At 41.8% G+C, this 18780-nt stretch overlaps 1 protein-coding gene across 8 annotated transcripts in view; it reads right to left on the bottom strand.

Moving 5' to 3' along the window:
* LOC111250350 (blastula protease 10-like) overlaps positions 1-18780 on the bottom strand; it is a 92653-nt gene that overhangs the window by 21921 nt on the left and 51952 nt on the right. For 5 of the 8 annotated variants that reach the window (XR_002673309.2, XR_002673311.2, XR_015326122.1 and 2 more), the window contains exons 8-9: positions 18060-18145; positions 9160-9296 (exon numbers count right to left, since the gene is read on the bottom strand). Coding sequence is in view for 2 of the 8 variants with exons in the window: in XM_022805466.2 (XP_022661201.1) it covers positions 9160-9296; positions 18060-18145 (223 nt within the window). In the remaining 6 variants the exon portion in view is untranslated. Of the gene's footprint in view, positions 1-4415; positions 4570-9159; positions 9297-12709; positions 13011-14787; positions 15067-18059; positions 18146-18780 lie in introns of those variants that run through there. The other 3 variants (XR_002673318.2, XR_015326124.1, XM_022805467.2) reach the window with 3 other exon arrangements.

Raw genomic sequence — 18780 nt, 5'->3', positions numbered from 1 at the left:
GAACTAGAAGTTAAGCAAGCTGGGTCCGACTGCCGGCAGAATGAATATGGGTAACGGCACACAGAAAACTAACTCGATGGGATCGAACGAACGATCTTGAGAGGACTGCTGCTCAAGGCTGTGCGAGAACACAAGAGGAGAAATGATTTTGGTATAGTACTGTTTACCAATGCTGTATTCTATCTAGTATCTTTACATGATAAGTAAACCATACTTAATTAAGAACGAAGTACTAAGAACTTTATTTATAATGCACCTATATATCTCTTGTTTACTTCAGTTCCTTTAACTCTCAACCACTGTACAAATTTGTTAGAATTAGTTTAAGCTCCTAGCCGTTTACTCTATCCTAGAAGCTACCTAACTGGGCAATACTTTTATAATGCCACCAATCTACTTATAGCCAGATGCACACAAATGTCAGATATGATTAGAAAATAACCATGTGCAAGCTCCACAAGGAAATACGTATTTGTCATCCTGTCTGCTCCTACAAGTTATATTGATTTCTACTGAAGTTTCTATTGATTTTTGAATTTTTTAAAAATAGCCCATAGCGAAAATCGTCCATTTAAAAAAATTCTACACTGTTGTCCAATTCCCAATCATTTAAGGATATGATTTCATACGATCCAACAACACTCCACCTTCGCGAAGACTCTCCGTTAAGTGATCCGTTGAATCAATGCATTCCTCTAGGCACTGTCGCCATCTTGAAAACAATATCAGTAACGCATTGCAACGATGAATATAAATAGGAAGCTAACTACTGTAGTCCCGAAAAATCTATTAATTAAGATACATGTCGAAAACAACTCCTAGACTTTTAAATATACCATGAACAGGAATTTTCCCTCTGCGTAAAATGTAGGAAATATCGGAGAAATCAAATTTTAGAACGGCACATCTTGCGCATGTTAGTATCGAGCATCTTTTTCTCAGTATCCGATCGATCGATACCTGCAAAAGTCGTCGACCCCCCGTGCCGTCGACCCCCCGTGCCGTCGACCCACCGTCTATAAAACTTGTTATTGCAACATGCCATATATAACGTTGTTAGCATGTAGTTTCAATGAATCACTTTTGGAAAGCACGAATTTAATATCGCTGTTAAAAATGTAGAAAAAAAAAAAAAAAAAAGCTTAAAACAAGACTCATGAAAACTTTCCATAAAATTTTCAGCAGTATTTCAAAACATTTCAACTTGAATAACAAATAATAATAACAAAAAAAAGTATTCTAATTATAGCGAAAATCACTGGTCATAGAATATTATGCTATTGCTATACAAAATTATTATGACTAAAACTGAGATAATTATAGATTAGCTAATAATGATGATACCAGAAATAGAAGTAGAACGTGTTCGCCATTATATATAATCAACCGTAAATGTTTTGCCTGGTAACTGATCGCTACGGGGCAAACACTATATGCTACAGTATGCGCGAACGTTTTCAGATACGTACAGCGTACGTTCTGTAACGGTTTCTCTACCTCTAATTACGGTAATGATTAACAAGGGCTTCTCGCATAAAATTCGGGGTAAATATATATGAATGATAGCAATATACACAGAAGCATTGTTAGAGTCACACTGCTTTGACTATGGATAAACTATAGTCGATTTGTAAAAGAAATCGTGCGTTGCACAAAAGCGCACAGGGACGCTTGCTGTTCAAGTCACGATGCTAAAAGGATAAGTGTACCATTGTCATTGGGCTTTCCACTTATCATCCAGACGTCCTTTTTTCGCTCTATCCTCCTAGCTCCAGGATATAATGTTCAAGACGAGAAATGCCTTAAGCTTGCACACTTAACGAGGCGTTTTTGGATAACTGTTTATGATGTATCAGTTAGTACGTAGTTCGCATTTAGACAATTAAGACTGGTACGAAATGCGCCTGTAATTTTGAGTTTCTCTTTATCTTGACAATCTATCAGGACGTGGCCAACCTAAATTGGTTCGGGTATAGAGTCTAAGCTGTAAGGTCATCCATTATTGATGTATAGCCTTAATTAAAACGTTCACGTTGCAGCTAAGCCGCCAATGCATGCGAGATGCTGTTTATGTCAATGGTATAATGAAGGTTTATTTTTAGGCCCGGAACGAAACTTTATCTATCACCACATAAAGTTTTTCAGCGGTTTAGAACAGTTAGGTCGGGTCAGAGGTCACAGTTTTTAGGCGCTACGGGGAGTCACGGGGGCTCAAAGTCGCACTAAAATATTTGAGGATCTATTACTGAATTAGAATGTCACAGAGTTTCGCCGACCGCAAAGCTTGGGTGTATCGTACCGTCCTAGTACACCTGGCTATGATGCACGAGGACCATAGCGTTTGATCCTATAGCATTCAATTAACCCAGGAGCTCCAGTCTACAAAGCAACGCGAAGCTCGCTCCATTGGCTGAAGGGTAGCTACAACGCAATCCTAAATTTAGCATCGCAAAGCATCTTGTCAGGTGAAGGTAGCCGAATTTCAAAACAAGCAAAACCACCATACGCGAAGGCCACCGCTGTTTTCGATTAAAACAACTGTATACGAATGATGCCACCGGACAATTTCTTATTGCACTTTTTTTTTGGTTAAAGCATTAAGGCCGTAACTAGCTTGGTTGACTAGGACATGATGTAGTTCTAAAAAGGTGGCACCAAATGGTGTCACAAATTTAAAATAGCCTAGTTATTGCATTAACATTTTAATAATTCATCCTGGGGCACTAATGCCACCACCGTCCCATTAATGCGACGTACACAAGTAGATGTAAATAGTAAAGTCTACATAACTGGGCCTTGGGAGATGAATAAAGTGAATTTGACAAAATGTTACCAACTATGTCTTATTTATGTTGAAAACGAGTTTTTTTTTTAAATAGTCCTTCGACCTTGCAAAGGAGCAAAGGAGAAGGTGGAAACTAGGCGATCCAATATATCTAAAACACTACGGGACGTATCGCTCCTTGGTATGATCTTCATGTTACGCATATTTAACAAACGGTCATTTGTTCAAAATGAACAGACCGGAAATTAATGGATGGCGCTATGTTATTCAACGTCTTTGATCAAGTTTCCTTCATTGTGGCACAGCGAAGATCCCCCTGAATACTCGTCGTGCTGTCGCCGTGGTAGTAGGGATATAGTGACAATGACAAAGGTCGATTGCGATGGCAGCACTATTATACTATAACGAGCTCCCTGTCTGACTGCTCCGTTGAAGTATTTGTTGATCGTTCCAGTTACCTGTTCTTTTCCCTTTTATTTTTCAGTAATTGCTTTCATTTTCCTTTTGTTTTGTAATCATGTCGTTCGAACAAATGAAGCACCACGTACTTCCCTAGCAAGCCCGTACTAACCAATTATCTAAAACGCATTGTATACGGAACGACATTCTTTTAGCTAGCCACGCTTCAAGCGCTCTGTCTCGAAGCATCGTTGAAAAGGATTGCATAACCCGCGCATGCACAATTCACGATTCTAATGCAATTAGAAAAAACTACAAAAGATAGTACCCCTCCCCACATCAACTTATTATATTAATTATAACACTACCATTGCAATATAGAATAGACCATTCATTTATTGACATAGAATGTCTGGATATTTGGTCGAGTAATCTGAACGTGCAGGGATTGAGGGAGCACGACACGACATGACCCGTACAAATCCCTAAACCGACGCCCTTAAACCATTGGGCCATGTGAAGATTAATAATCACAATGAAGAAATACATTAGTGGTCCCGTGCCAGCATCCCACATACTCGCCTATATGTGTCTAGTATAACACTGTTAGCGAGGTGTTACGGTTGGCACGTGTTTACCATTGCACAAGCAGCAGATACATTGTATTGTCACCGATGGGCGCAAACTAAGCGGTAGACTGCACAACATAACACACACCAGCAGCAACATCTCCTCGCATCACACAAATGTACGAAAGCAGATAGCCCGGTACGGAGTCCCAACAGATTTGATGCTCGTTAGACTTATCTAACCAGTACAGGAGAAATACCGCTACTGGTTTGCCGGCTTGATACTTCATAGGCTGTCTGCTCGGTCACATGGGGTATTATACGATTGCGTAACGGTAGTTATTTTTTGCTAAATTAAATTTGAATTCTTCTGATTTCGGATGTCGTACTTTGAACACACACCTATACATCTAATTGCACGCTCATATATAAACACTTGCATTCAAGTGAACGCATTGGACACGAAAGGATAACGGGGCATTCCTAGGACGATAGTGAAGGCTAGATTATTAACTAGTAATGATCATAATAATAGTGCGTCCGAATTCGGACATGTGGGCTAGGGATTTTTAGAAACTTTCTTACAGTAATGTAGCCATCTAAGTAACCTAAGACTTGTTAAGGTTCTAGCGTTCGAATAAGGAATGTCTTAAAGTACCAACAATGCCGTTGGGACGCATCTGGGGATCGCGGAGATATGAGGCTGAACGCACGCGCCTCCCGGGTTGCACGATGCTGTCCCGAAAATTGCAGTGCCGAAAAATCCATATGAGACAGCCCAGCCCAATTGTCAAAAATCCTTATTAGTTTTTCTGTCTGCAACAGTTATTCAGGCAGGTCAGAGGATTTGTGAAAAGGTCGTTGTTATTATTAACTCATTAATCGGCATTGGTTACCATCTTGGAGCAAAAAGACTAATTGAATGCGAGACAGCAAAAGTACTTACCCGTGATACTTTAGCAACGGCAACAGTTGAAGTGACATTTCTCTTTGGAAGCACAATCTATAATTGTTTTGTAAGCAGCTAATGAGTCACTTTTAATAGGCGTGTGAAACCACCCCTGGTAATTGGGCTGAGTGCCCCGGTTGAGAACGAATGGCTATCATTAGATCATATTATCATGGGTCGAAACGGGGTTCGGACAAACACAACAAAATTTAGTACTTCTTATACCCTTCGCTAGACATATAGCTGGATATCAGAGTCTTTTGGAAATCGTCCCTTTTGTTCGCACTGCAGAGTCTCAGTTAAGTGGCACAGAAACCTAGTCGGTATACAGGAGGAGCTTTGGAGCCACTGTTCATTAAAAACAGTGGGAACAAGTCAAGCTAAGAGTATAACCTTTTATAATAAACCAGCAAGCAATCAATGCGGAAAGGAGGCTAGACTGCAGCGTGCAAGCGTGCATTTCACTAGCGAGTCCAGTCACGTACAAAAAATCAATCTTGGTGAGGCTCATTACTAAGATTAATGGGAGGTTTGCCGCCTTATTACTGCCGATGACATTACCGATGGTACTTCTGCTAAATAAGTCTACTTTATACGACTGTTGTCAGAAGGAAGAAACTTGAAATATCGATGTGCTTTGAGACTGCCAGCTACCACTTTTTCAACAACGGATACAGTTGGGTGACCATTGTTTCGGCGCCTGTATAAATCCGACAGCTAAATCCTCCAACTGAGACTGCTTAGCGTCCCTCGCTCCGAGCTCGATCCAGCTGTTTTCACAGAGGTATCAGTCAACACGATGTTGGCTGGTCGTCGAGGAACTCCATTTATTCGGAATTCAATAATATAGATTCATTTTTAATGTTGCGCGCGTGTTGAGATGACGCTGAATGACATCCGTTAAATATGAGAAAACCCATCTTAGTTACATGTGTGAACATAAAAGAAATGCCAAACACTAATTTTCAGTCTCCTTTTACTCGTAATAATTATAGACTGCATGTAGATTTTTAACATAGATATGTAGGACAGGTACGAGCCATCACAGAGCTGTACTATGCTGTTAAACCGAGTGTTAAAAACTACAAATACGCCCATTAGCCTACATAATACCCATGTGGTTATTATACACAGCGGCATCCTTTGATGGCTCACATTCCACCCCACATCCGAATCACTGTGGTTCGTTTAGATATGTAATGCTTACTATCTCATACGAGAAGGTCATGCGGTAGTGCGGGTTTGCTTGTTCCTAGCTATGACGTTGGTTGCCTATCATCCTCACAAGCTCTTAGAAACGAAAACTTCATCGAGTTTAGTCTGAGAGGGGCCATGCCCAGTAATCCTTAATGCGTTCGGGTATTTTCATGAGACCCTGGCAAGGTCATGTCGTGGATGAGAACCGAAGACTTAAGAAAAAGGATGGTAACATCGTTAACTTTTGGCCTTTAGTTGTCAACCGGGAACGAATATTTTGTCTCTAGTGCCCTGCGAACTGTGACCACGCCACCGAGTACCGTTGTTCCTTCCAATATTACCCCGCTACCCCCGCTCCACGGTACTGCGATGTTTTAATCGCATAGAAAGAAAATGGCTGGCCGTATCGGCCTCTGGACGGCTTTATGCCTCGTCGCGCCACTTAATTTCACCGCTCATTCAAATACGGCTAGTAGAGATAGACGTTCCCATTATCCACAGATTTAACGTTAAACGGACGTGATATGACAGTGGGCCGATTCGCACGTTGCAATCTATTTGCAAAGCTCAAACGCGTGCGTAGACGAAGAGTTCGCTTGGGCTGGCACTTGCTACCTGACTCATTCATGCTTCGCGAGGTATTATATATGACTCGCAGATACCATATATCTGTATATCAACGCATGACGGTAGGGAGGTAAATCTTTGTCGACGGGTAATTAATATCAGCGCTGATGTTATAGGGCCTGCCGCTGCTGTTAATGATGATGGCACCGCACCTGTCGCTCATTGGTACGAAATGCCACGTCACGTAAGCCTTGGAAAGCTTGGGCTTCTCACAAGAATGTGGAGAAAACAACTAGGGATCGCGGATTATCGCACTATCGTCAAGAATGGAGCATCACTTTTATACCGTCCATGAATTGAGAACCTAAGATTGATAAAGCCTTTACGGTAATGTCACGTACAAGCACATAGACCATCAATGTGAGTGCAACAAATGCCTACCCTTGTCGCTGCAATTTTTCGCTTGGGGCAATTCTGCCTTATCTCTGCATTATGTAACTCAACTTCAGCCAAAATAGGCACGATCTGTTGACGAGCAGTGCTGCCCATTTTATAGCGGACAACTCGGCAAACTTTCTAAATATTCACGTAAACCGATTATTCGAGTGTAATGCGGATCTGCGTGGTTTAGCTTTTCGACTTGGCAGTCCGAAGAAAAAACTAATACGTTTCATAACACGAGAGTACCACATCATTAGTAGAATTCAATTTCTGAGGAATCTGATCATGCAGAGCCATAAGTACTCTGACTGGACAAAACTGAATAAATGTCTAGTTTTTCTTTAATTTTTAATCAATCAAGTAAATCACTAAATTCCATATAATTTTTAACTTCAGTCATACTACTAAAGTTCTATGGGACTCTGCCCGAAAACCGAATGATTTTAAAAGTTCCCTATTATCTCAAAGCTACTATTTCTTGTTCCCTTTAATCTATAGATTTTGTCAATAGCGTAGCAAAATTATAGGCACCGGCGCTGCATTTTATTATTAATTACAGGCACCTGCATCGAGCACAACGGTAGCGTGTCCACATAATATATCCTTCAGCGTTTCAGGAAGATATTTAAGTGCATTTCATTCGACTACCACAGAAATTCGTCACATTCTTCTATAATACTGTCCCGTACTATAATAAAACCAACCCCGATTAATCTAGTTATAGTCCTGAGTGTTTCTTATCCCAGCATAAAGGCATTTCATTGCCTTTTACTCAGGATATTCCATTTGGCTCGTTCTATCCTAGCTTGCTTGTGGAAAAGTTCATATAACATAGCTAAAATATTCTCAGCTTATACGACTTAGCCAATCTGATAAACGACGTTAGATCTAGATCAAACTACCGGCCGGAACATAATTTAAGGTTTTCTTCGTTTTCTAAACGGATCTAAGGCAGCGTTCAAGTTCGAATGAGTTTCTCAGTTGGAGCTGTGTGTAGCTCATTGCTTCTGGCGTTCGGCGTCCAGTTAGAAAGCAGCGGCAGCGAAAGCAGGCACGCTCATCAGCCTGCTGTTATATGCACAACTGCCTGTAGTATTCACGGCGGGCGTAGAGTGTAGCAAGAGATCTAGCGTTAGCGAACTCTAGTTTGCCCCCCTGGTGCTCTGTTCCGACTAAAAAGCAGTCAGCTAACTTTCCTTAGCTCGTTACGAACTCGTCTTGTTTCCTTTTCCCTTTATCGTAAAAAACCTAGCCCGTCTGAAAGCAGCCTGGTTAGGTAGGTAGACATGTAACATTATAGGATGCACTGAGACAGCCTCAACAGAGATCTGTACAGTTAAGCGATAGACTTTTTTGGTCAGCATAGATTTGAACGAATGATGCTCATAGATAAATAGATAGATATAAGACTACCTACAATTGTGTGGCGTAAATGAGGAAAGAGTTACATACATATACTTTCTAAGTTTTCTAATTTTTTTTTCAAAGGAAGGTTATTAGCTATGGCGATCCAGATGAAGAGGACGTAGCAGATGACACTCCAACAAGTGCCTGCCAATAGATCATCTCTAAGTGGATAAACGGTTTTATGAATTTAATAAAAGCAGCAGTTTTAAACAGTTTTCCCACTGTTTCTACCGATGTTTGAATCGATGCATCGATGCTACAAAAAAGAATGTTTGTTTTATGCACTTCACCATTTGCCGTTTATGGGTCCTGTGCCATCGCCTTTTTGTAACTCTAAAGTGGTTCGGGCTTATTCGAGTAGGCATGCATAGAAATAAATCGAGGAAAGTGCTAGACAGAGAAACTGAAAGAAGATGCCTTTAGAAATTAATTTGCCACCAAGCATATTACGTAAGCACTGCACAGCCGAGTTCCGTAAAACGAGGCCCTATTCGGCCACACTGAAGAGCATATTTGAAAGATTGGCCTCAGTGAGCGCTGTGCAATGAAGAAGTGCGGAACTGTAGTAACAGATATAGGTAAAATCGGACCACAAACGCTCAAATCTACTTCAAAAAAAACGATGTTTTTTCATCTTCTTCTCGCGTGTTCTAAAAAATACTACTGTTCACTGCTGTTTATTCTAAAGAAGCAATCTAACCAAGTGTTATTTCTCTGTCACGGTAATTTTTAAAGAAAACATTACCAATACAAAGGTGCTATACCTGAAGCATACATAAAATGTGCACGTTGTTGACAATTGCAAATAATCTCCCCCGCCACGAGTTAACTACGATCGAACTTACATCTGTCCCTTGAAGTGGTCCTGGGTACGCAGTTCAAGACGCCCGTTTCGACACCTATTCTTCATCTTACCCTTATCGCTTCGGGCCGGGAAGTTGAATTCGGTAAAAGTGACTCGGGCCCGTTGACCCTCGGGTGCCTGCAATAACATCCTTGTTCGAATTAGGTTATTGCATTATATTGTGTTTGTAATATGTGAGAGCTTCGCTTCGGTTTGTTTCTTACGCTGCGATGAGGGCCTGGTACCGTATCGTAGCTGAAGACAAAGAGCAGCTTAAGGATCGAAAGTATGACTACGGGAAACACGAAACAGGCCCATTATGACTGCTGTTAATTGCTTGCATGACGGCCAGGATCACGAGCGACGACGCTGCCGAGCTGTGCCGTAAAGATTTATCTAAATGCTCTCCTTGCCTCAGCCAGGCGAACAAACTGGCTAACGTATTAGATAGAGGGCAGTAGTGTGGTTTGCACTATTTCACTAACAGGAAAAAAGGCATTGAGCGTGAGGCAAGTGGCTAGGCCAATGAGGAGGCTGCTGGACCAGTGCGAACGTCTCAAGTCAAATGGGCGGTGACGCGTGAAAATGACACGAAATTGGTCCTTCGAAGAAGTGCCCTGCATAACCACAGAATACTTTCAGGACCTGTGTCAGAAGTACACGAGATAGAGCTCTGTCACAAAAGGGATTCTGTATAAATTAAGCGTACATAGATGTATAATGAAAGCGTTCATGGACAAAGGACGTCCCTTCAACGACAACGACTAATAATATATGTAAAATAGGTACATAATCCAGTAACCTGCCCATGCCGTTGTTTAGAATCGAGGGTTAAATTTGAAAATACACTTGTTTCACTAGTTATCATTGGCTGATTCAAGATTGGTGAAGATCATTACTTTCTACCTACTGTAGAAAAGGTATTAGTCCAGAAAGTATTAGCTCAAGTTGTGGTTATAACATGAAACGATAGGACAGGTACAGAAAAAGCGAAATTTAACTGAAATAAATATTAATGATGACTATTAACCAAAAGAGTAAAAAATTAGCAGCTATGATGTCGAATAAGTCCTCGGGTCCTTTCGAATCCAAGATCAGCACAAAAACAAACTGACGAACCTAACGGTCATGATAACTTTATGGTTATGCAGTATTGTAAAACATAAAAGCATCTGCGGTGCCTAACACCACCACAGCTTTTTGTAATGTATCAGGTAGAGTCGAAAAACTACGGTAAAAATTAGATCGGAAAGTTATTATGGTTAGAAGGTTAGGGTAGCTTTTTAATTGAGGATCAATTTCTAGTTAATAATATTATTCATTGTGTCTGAGCGTGATTGCCGTGCCACAAATTCGGGACCATCGTAAATCTTGGCAATAGGCCACATTAAGGAAAAGCTGATCCCGATACATCGTCCGATAATCAAGCTTAATGAATACATTGCTCCAATTCAACACTTCCGTTATTATACCTTTATACAGTTTTTATGTTCCTTTCAATTTACACAGGTTACGAGTGTATATGACAGGTGGACGCATTTTTCAATTAATGACTTTGATTTTAAATAATTATTTAAAACATATGTGCTATTTTTTTAGAATTATATGCAACGAAGATAGATAGGGCCCAACTAAGCGACGTATAGACGTTCCGTTTCGTCATCAATAGGAAGCATGCTACACATTAAGGACACAAATATGGCAGAGTCCAGATTGCTTTATCAAGCACGGTTAGGAAACACATTCCATGTTGTGTAATTAAGGATGCTCCTTATATTCCTCCGGTTTGTCACTTCAAAATTCAGGATAAAGAGCGCTTACACTACAGACAAGCACATTCAAAATGATTTAATTAGTCCCATATAAAGTCTATCCATGGAATATTTTTTCCCGCCCAATACCCTGCTGCTAGTTTACCTTTCGCGCGCGCTATGGTACTCTTTTTCCCGTTGAATAATTTAGAAGCAAATAAATTTATTGAACATTTACGAAGCAAATCAATTGTGGGAAACGTACTATCCTTTCTCGAGGTCAATTTCCGCGAATTTCGATAACTGGGTTATAATATATGGCCCGGATAAAGCAGAGCTTCAATATAGGTTTGTGTGTTCACTGTTCATGTGTTCATCTGTCTCTCTAGGACCGTTTTGTTCTCTTACGGCCAAGGCCAAGCTGGCCAAAGTTTTGCCACGCTGGCTCAGTTTGAGCCAGCATGGCAAAACTATTATTGCAGGTCGGAAGCAACGACGGTAGATGCCGAAGTTTTCTCCAGTCGTCTCGAAGTGAGCATGGCTAGTGAAACAAACTGCAAGTCCAGCTGGGCCGCTTGTATAGTCTGGCAAACCTTCCGCAGTTCTAGAATGCGCCCACTTTTAGTGCACTATCCTCGAGCTAACGAACACGAATGCCCTTCCACTGCGATCAGAGACATTCCACAGTATACCCTGTTGTCAGTTCATACAGGTTACTTCCTGGCCGTTACAATGACAGCGGCAAAGCGCAACATAATCACTGCCCAACTTCATAGTTCTACTCGCGTTTAGCCTCACACAGATCCAGCTCAGACACCCTACTATATTCTTGCCCCCCTCCGCCTCCTTCATCTTCTCTTTCCCGTTATTTTTGTTTTTATCCGGCGAAAGCTAACGTTCGACGCAACGATGACGTGGACTAAAATGCTGCTACTAAATATCGCACAATACCCGCAATAATGACTTTCGCGATGAGAAGTGACTGGTAATCACTAACGCGTCAGAAATCATTTCAGCCGTAGCTCATTCGTCTCCTATCATTTCATCCCGTAATCGTCCGCCTCGTAATACGAAATGGATGAATTCGATGGATTGATGGCACAACGCGTTCCGCGTTCTTTTAACCGTCACTTATTACTTCGCTTTCTGAGGCACGAAAACCCCTAGTGTTAATAATCATAACTGCGACGTCTGCAGAACCTAGCTGCTGTCGACCATCAAATGTGAAGGAAGCATGAAGAGGTAGAATAACGGCGACCGTGACACCAAAAGCAAACAAACGAGCTAGCCGACCGTGTCCTCTCAACGGCAAGCCGCTAACGGCCAGCGAGTGTTCAAGGACGTCCGTGTACCGATTGCACAAGTGACAGAAGGCAGCCGCTTGTGTCGCATCTCGCCTTAATAGACAGATTGCGTCAATGTACCCGGCGGTCCGCGCTAGGGCCGCAAGCTAGGGCAGAAATACGATTGGGAAAACGTATCAACAGTTGCATGGTAGGTAGAAAAAACGCAGAGAGCGTAGGAGTAGCGAATGGACAGCTCGTACAATCTCCGGATCCCACATGCGCCCTAGCCAGCGGTACGGAGTTAGCCATAGTTGCAGATGTTAGGTGTTACACTAACGCTTACTTGAGCGCGATGTGTACATGCATAATGGCCACCGAAAACTCCTAGTAGTATACTCAAAGCAACGTCTTGCTATATTTAAAACCCTTCATGCCTTCGATATCAGTGAAGTTCAATATTTTGAAAATACTGGCTACTACGACTATACTTGATAGTGCATTAATATTTTGTTACCTTTGCACGACGCTGTTGCCCAGTACATACATCGACAAGGCCCCTTTCTGCTTCTCGTGCGTATTTTTCATCCGTCCAATGTCAGGGTGACTCTTGCTTGCTTGGACCTGTGCTAGGAATTGTCTCGACAGCGCCTAACAGTGTTGTCTTGACGACGACACCAACGACATTAAACAAATAAGTATAAATTTCTATCTGGGATCGAATGGCAAACAGAATCGGTCCACGCCAATTCCAGGTCGTATGTCTGTTAGCAGACACCCTGATACCAACCGGCCTCACGCCGTCGCGCCAACTACGCCTGAAAACCCGTCTTACCGTTATACGATTAGATAATCGTTTGTACTGGAATGGTATGGAGATAATTAATGAGGTGTACATAAAGTATATTGCCCTTGAATGATTTGAGCGTAATTACTGTAGGTAGTAGCCACATATAGACTACTACCAACACCAGGCTGGATTTCAAATCCTGCTGTTGTACATGGGCTAGGTTGTTTTTTATATAAGTACGGAGTGACTAAGGTGTTAAGGTTCGATTTCAGCAATAAAGCGATATATATAGCAATATATTGTATAGGTAAGAACATTTGCAAAAAATAACGAATAGGCATACGTGTGTATCACCTTTAGAACTCTTACACATGTGTTATTTTGTGTAAAAGATGCTATTTTCGTTCAGTTTCCCAGACACAATGTGCAGAATAGCTTACTTAATCAGTTTTTTTTTATGCAAATGTGATCGTTTTTTTTTCTTCTATTAAAATCAATCCCACAACAGACAATAGATACTTATCCTCTAACGTCTGGGGGTAATACGTAGTACCCGACCCATTCAGACAAAGTCCATCCAGCGATCGACAACATGCGAGTCGATTCCTAACCTCGAAATTATCGACAACGCTTAATTGCGGTTTTAAATTCGAACCATCAAAAAACGTTTCACCGTCATTTTTTATAATTTTGTCCTTTTGCCATACAATTTATGCTAGTTAGGCTTAAGTTGTCCGCTGATTTATTCTTAATAACTATACATAGACAGCAACATATCTTAAGTAAATTGTATGCAGCTGGTAAAAGTGTCAGCTCTAGCCGTCATGTTGATTTGTTATAATCCTTATTTGCTTCAACGACAGCTTTAGCTCAGAACTTTGTGAAACGAGAATCTTTCACAGATTCGTTTCAAAGAGTCCCTCTGCGACTGTGCAAACGCTTCGTTGACAGTTCGAGTGAACGCTTTCATGTAAAGACCCGTTGAATTTTCGCTCAATAACCCTTCATTCGAAGTGATCAAACGGCTTCAAGTTAGGGTTTTCCCGTGCTCATACATGTTTATTTCAAAATCGTTCCAAATTCTCAAGCAGCCAAATCTGCACTAATTCCGCTGGCGTGAGTCAGTGCACTATTTTCCCGTAAGATGTATAGTCATGTCTTATTTTAGACACCTCATCTATCGAACAATGTTTTGCACCTGACACAGAGATAACTTTTTTGTAGATAGCGTTGCATTTCGATAGCATAAAATGTCCTCCGGTAAACACCCCACTCAGCATGTGAACGCGGATCGAAAATTTGGTCTTCCCGACGATAGGCTTATCCTTCGGATTATGAAAGACCAGCGATTTGTACGTTGATAATAACAGTGTTCCAGTTAGAAAATCGAAAACAATCCGCCGATGTCTACGACATCGAGCTAGTCCCGAGCTTTCAGTAGCTTCAAGGGTATCTGTTTAATTTTCATGGTGTATGCCAAACGCCTGGCAGCTTTTTGTGACCAAGCCATAATTTCGTAGCGCCAACCACGAGAAATCCTTCGCTAATGAACTCATCGAATAAGAAATGAGCAATAGAAAAATATTTCACGTTTGACCATAGGGCTCGCACTATTTTTTGCTTGTCGTCAGCTTTCTGTTGTATGGTGCTGGAACGCGCGTCTGTTTCTTTTGCAACCGTGTGTTCACTGCGGGCTTGCCGTAACCGATAATAGCGCTTCTTCCGGCGTAAACAGATTATATAACGGTATTGGTTTTGAATGAACGCGTCAATGAAAAAACGTGCCCTTATTGAAAAAAAAAAAAAAAATTGTAAAACGTATTTATTTCGTTTTCGCTTGACTAAATTCTCTTACGCTGCATTATGCATACCTATATCTCGAATTGGCGAATACGAGGGGCCAACTTTACGTTTCCTGTCCCGTTTTTCAATCTCTGTCATTTCCAGTCAGCGATCCCCAGCTTAATTTCAGCCACGCAGATCAGAACCCGAATCGAACGAACGAAAGCAGCTCCACATGCGGCGAGACGCATTGGATTTGGCTGATGCGCACTTCTCTCTGACATGTTGTCACAAACGATTGACTGAAATAATTAAGATCGCTCGAAGATAGGTAGCCACTGCCCCCTTTCCTCATTCTATTTCCAGTGCGACGGCCACGAAGCCCTTATCCTATGTCTGACAAACGTTCTTGCTCTCGCTTGCTCGTTGCTCGAACCAGCGTACACCTTTACTGTTATCAGTTTCTCCTCTTTTGGTGCATACTACAAACGAGCTCGACCCAGACGAGCCGATGCCCGCCACTGAGCCACGCAATGCCAGCTATCATGATCTCAGAACACATTATGCATCGTGCCATCGTGAGTATATCATATACCTGCAGTCCACAAAGGCTAATTTGACTCGCTGGCTTCTAGCTTCAGCAATACAAAGAGGCCTACCTGGCGAAAAGGGTGCCTAGAACGTAAATCTGCGGAGTTAGCGATGCGCAACAACGAAATTATCGAATGGGACGGTATTCGACACTCGCGACAGCGCGTTCTCTACAAGCAAGTCGGACCAGCGAGCAGAGTTTGCAAAATTAGAAAGTGTACGCGTGGTGATGACGCGCTAGAGAGTTGATTACCACGGGTGTGCGTTATTACCAGCGCCACCAGCCCCAGAATGGTCTCAGTAGGATCATTATCATCATCATCGTCGCCATCACCACTTGCAGGATATAGCGGTAATAGTGCGACCCCAGCCCAGAACTCGCGCACCGCTGAGGTGAATTCGAGAAAAGTAGAATTTTAGAGAAACTCGAAAAAGCAGACGCTTCGGGTAGGACTAATTCTTGTGTGCCGAACGAAACCTAGTCGGCTATCCCGCCTCTTCTGTACGCAGGGGTGTACGACAGCTCATGGCTTCTCGAATTGAAGCGATAACGAAAAGGCTTACCGACGCAAATATTATTCGTTCTCTCTCAAAAGAATCGACATTTTGGTATTTTCTTCAAATTAAATAGTTTTATGGTTGAACTCGGATCTAAGCAATACGATTTGTTATGCATACTAAATGCACCAAGTAAAATCCAGGAGCATCCCTCACGACTTAATTCATCTACGTATAATACGTTCGATACGGCACTATTCACGTAGACTCGTGATTCTTGTCTCATGACTGGTCATAATCATATCTTGACTTGAACACAAATTTCGAAACGAAAATCTTTAGCGGACTTGCCGCCGTTCTTCCAGGACCTTTCACACCCATTAACCGAATTTTCCGAGCATTTGCCCATTTTCACGTTATTAATTTTATTCCACGTAGATTCCAGCCCCAGCCCCTACGCCTCTGCAGGACGCATCTAAATTGTTATTTTCCATCAGGAGTTTCCGCGAAATAGGCTATGACAACCGGCACCGATAGAAGCAGCGGAACTGGCTAGACGTAGGTTACCCCAAAAAATGTGGATGCCTAATGAACCTGACAATTTTTTTTGACAGGATACAGAGTGGTCCTACGTCTTCACAGAAGATATCCCTTTGCCGCGCATTCGAGAGGACTTTGGTACAAATGGCGAATTTCGGCTCCAACAGAACGGATTACTTGCACACTACCATCGCGATGTGAGAGCGTATCTTGATGAAGCGTTTCTACGAACACGATGAAGATGTCGTATGTAGAATACTCTGCTCATTTTCCGGAGCTCATCTAGAACTACTTTCAACATTCATTTTACACCGGAAAACCGACATTCATTTTACACTGGAAAACCGACGAAATTTGAAGTTTCGTAATCAATAACCCCCTGTAATCGGCAACGTTTTGACAAGAGTGGACCAACTTCGAACACCTGCTGCAGAAGGAAGCACTCGTCCTTGGTAGATTCTTGGTAGATTTTATTAACTACAAACGAAGTATATCTCCATATACGTTTTTTTTTTGGGACATCCTGTTTATCTCGAATAAACTTAACTGCTTACGTTAGCGATGCTGCTGAATTTGATTTTGTGTTTCAACGCAGAAAAAAAGTGATGAAAATAATGAATTCTGAATGGAAATGTTGATAGCAGGTTGATCGTATAACAGTGGCCGGCCCGCTTGGAAGTTTTGAATCAATGAAGGCTAATCCGATCAGTGTGGACATAGCTCACCGCTGAAGAATTGTTAGGTTAGAAAGTGAAAGCTCCGTCGACCCCTAATATAGAGTTGTTCACGACAAAACGTCAAAAAAAAAAAAGTGTTTTTACAATCGTCCTATTCTCAGCCAACGTTTAAGAGAAGCGTTTACTGCCCAGACACTTTTGCCTGCCTACGCCAATCTAAACCCTGCATGTTCTTAAACTTACGTAATCACACCGATTGTTACCCTGTTTATTCACACAACCTCAGATACACAATGAAAAGATCTTAAAGAAATGTGTTTACATCTGCTTAGTCTTTCATAGCGAGTAGTAGTTAGGAAACCTTGCCACCAACCGAAGAGCATTTTTGCCTTCTATTTTACCAGCTCTAAATATGGCTTGACACACGATAAAATAGGTTTATAAATGCGCACTGAAAAACAATTTCACTTTTACACTCTAATCCCATCGGACGAACTATATCGTGGGATCAAGAGATATAGTCTGAGTGGACCGTACTATACAGTATATTATTACGCAAGAAGTGGCATAAACAAGACAGATACTGATATCTGACATGTATTTATAGCAGTAAAAATAGATATGATCAAGTAAATGAGTTCAGTCCTAAACAGTTACACTAGTCTGTTCTGTCTAGTTTGGGGAACATCAGAATCTAGTAACCTACACGTCACAGAGTAAGTTATGCTAAAGAGGAATAAACTTAATAGTAATAACAATAATAATAACCACAAAGAACTATTAACTTTGTTTTGCTGCTAGTTGTCACGATTTAGCAATGGGTTAGGAAACACTAAAAGGGGCTCTGTTTAAAATTGGTGTGCCAATAGGATCTTACAGGAAGCCTATTCGGCACTATAGCCTTAACAACTGTTACTGCAAATATAATTTGGACGACGTTACCTTGGGCGTCCTATACAGGTATGTGTATATGTAATGCCGTGTCTTACCTGAACCCAGAATATGCATGGTGCATCTACGGCTTTACTTTCGATATTCGTTGGTTGTGTCACGTTTCCGCCGCACTTCACGGGCTCTGGAATGGAATACTCGAGGCGCTTAGAAGGGTTCCTTACCATAGTAACAATATTTCCACGCAACAACGATATCAACTGTAGGCCCTCGAGTGTGCTTCGATCCATCGGTGTACTCTTGGATCGCCTAGCTAATTATACCTCAGCTCCTGTCCGCAATACCAAAAATATAAGTTGTACCCGCCCCCCCCTCTCCCCTTTCCTCCTTCCCCGTCCTGATATTGTAGTACCTGCCACTACGTGCATATGGTTACCTGTGTAGTGTAGTTGTAGCTGAAAAACAAGGTCAAATTCCCGCATCGGAAGGTCGGGCTATTGTTAACGATTCTACGGATTGGATTGAATAGAAGTCGCCAGGCCGGTAGCTGGCCGAAATGAGCTGAGTAATTAAGACATTAGGAGGCTCTTTCACAGCTCTCGTAGGATATAGATGCATGGCACAGGGAAAGGTGTACTATGTCAGAAGGAAAGTACACTGGAAGTCCTGGGTTTGCAATTCTATTTAACAATAACAGCCCATCTGTGTAGCTGCACCGATTACGGGAACCGTCGTCTTTGTTGCGATGAGTGATTCAAAATACGCCTGATCGCAGATGCGAGGAAAAAGTTTGGAGAGCGATGTAGATATATATATATT

This window comes from Varroa destructor, unplaced genomic scaffold (assembly GCF_002443255.2).
Source record: "Varroa destructor unplaced genomic scaffold, Vdes_3.0 BEIS01000004.1, whole genome shotgun sequence".
In the NCBI taxonomy this organism is placed as follows: domain Eukaryota; kingdom Metazoa; phylum Arthropoda; class Arachnida; order Mesostigmata; family Varroidae; genus Varroa; species Varroa destructor.
This window is presented reverse-complemented; position numbering and strand designations above follow the sequence as displayed.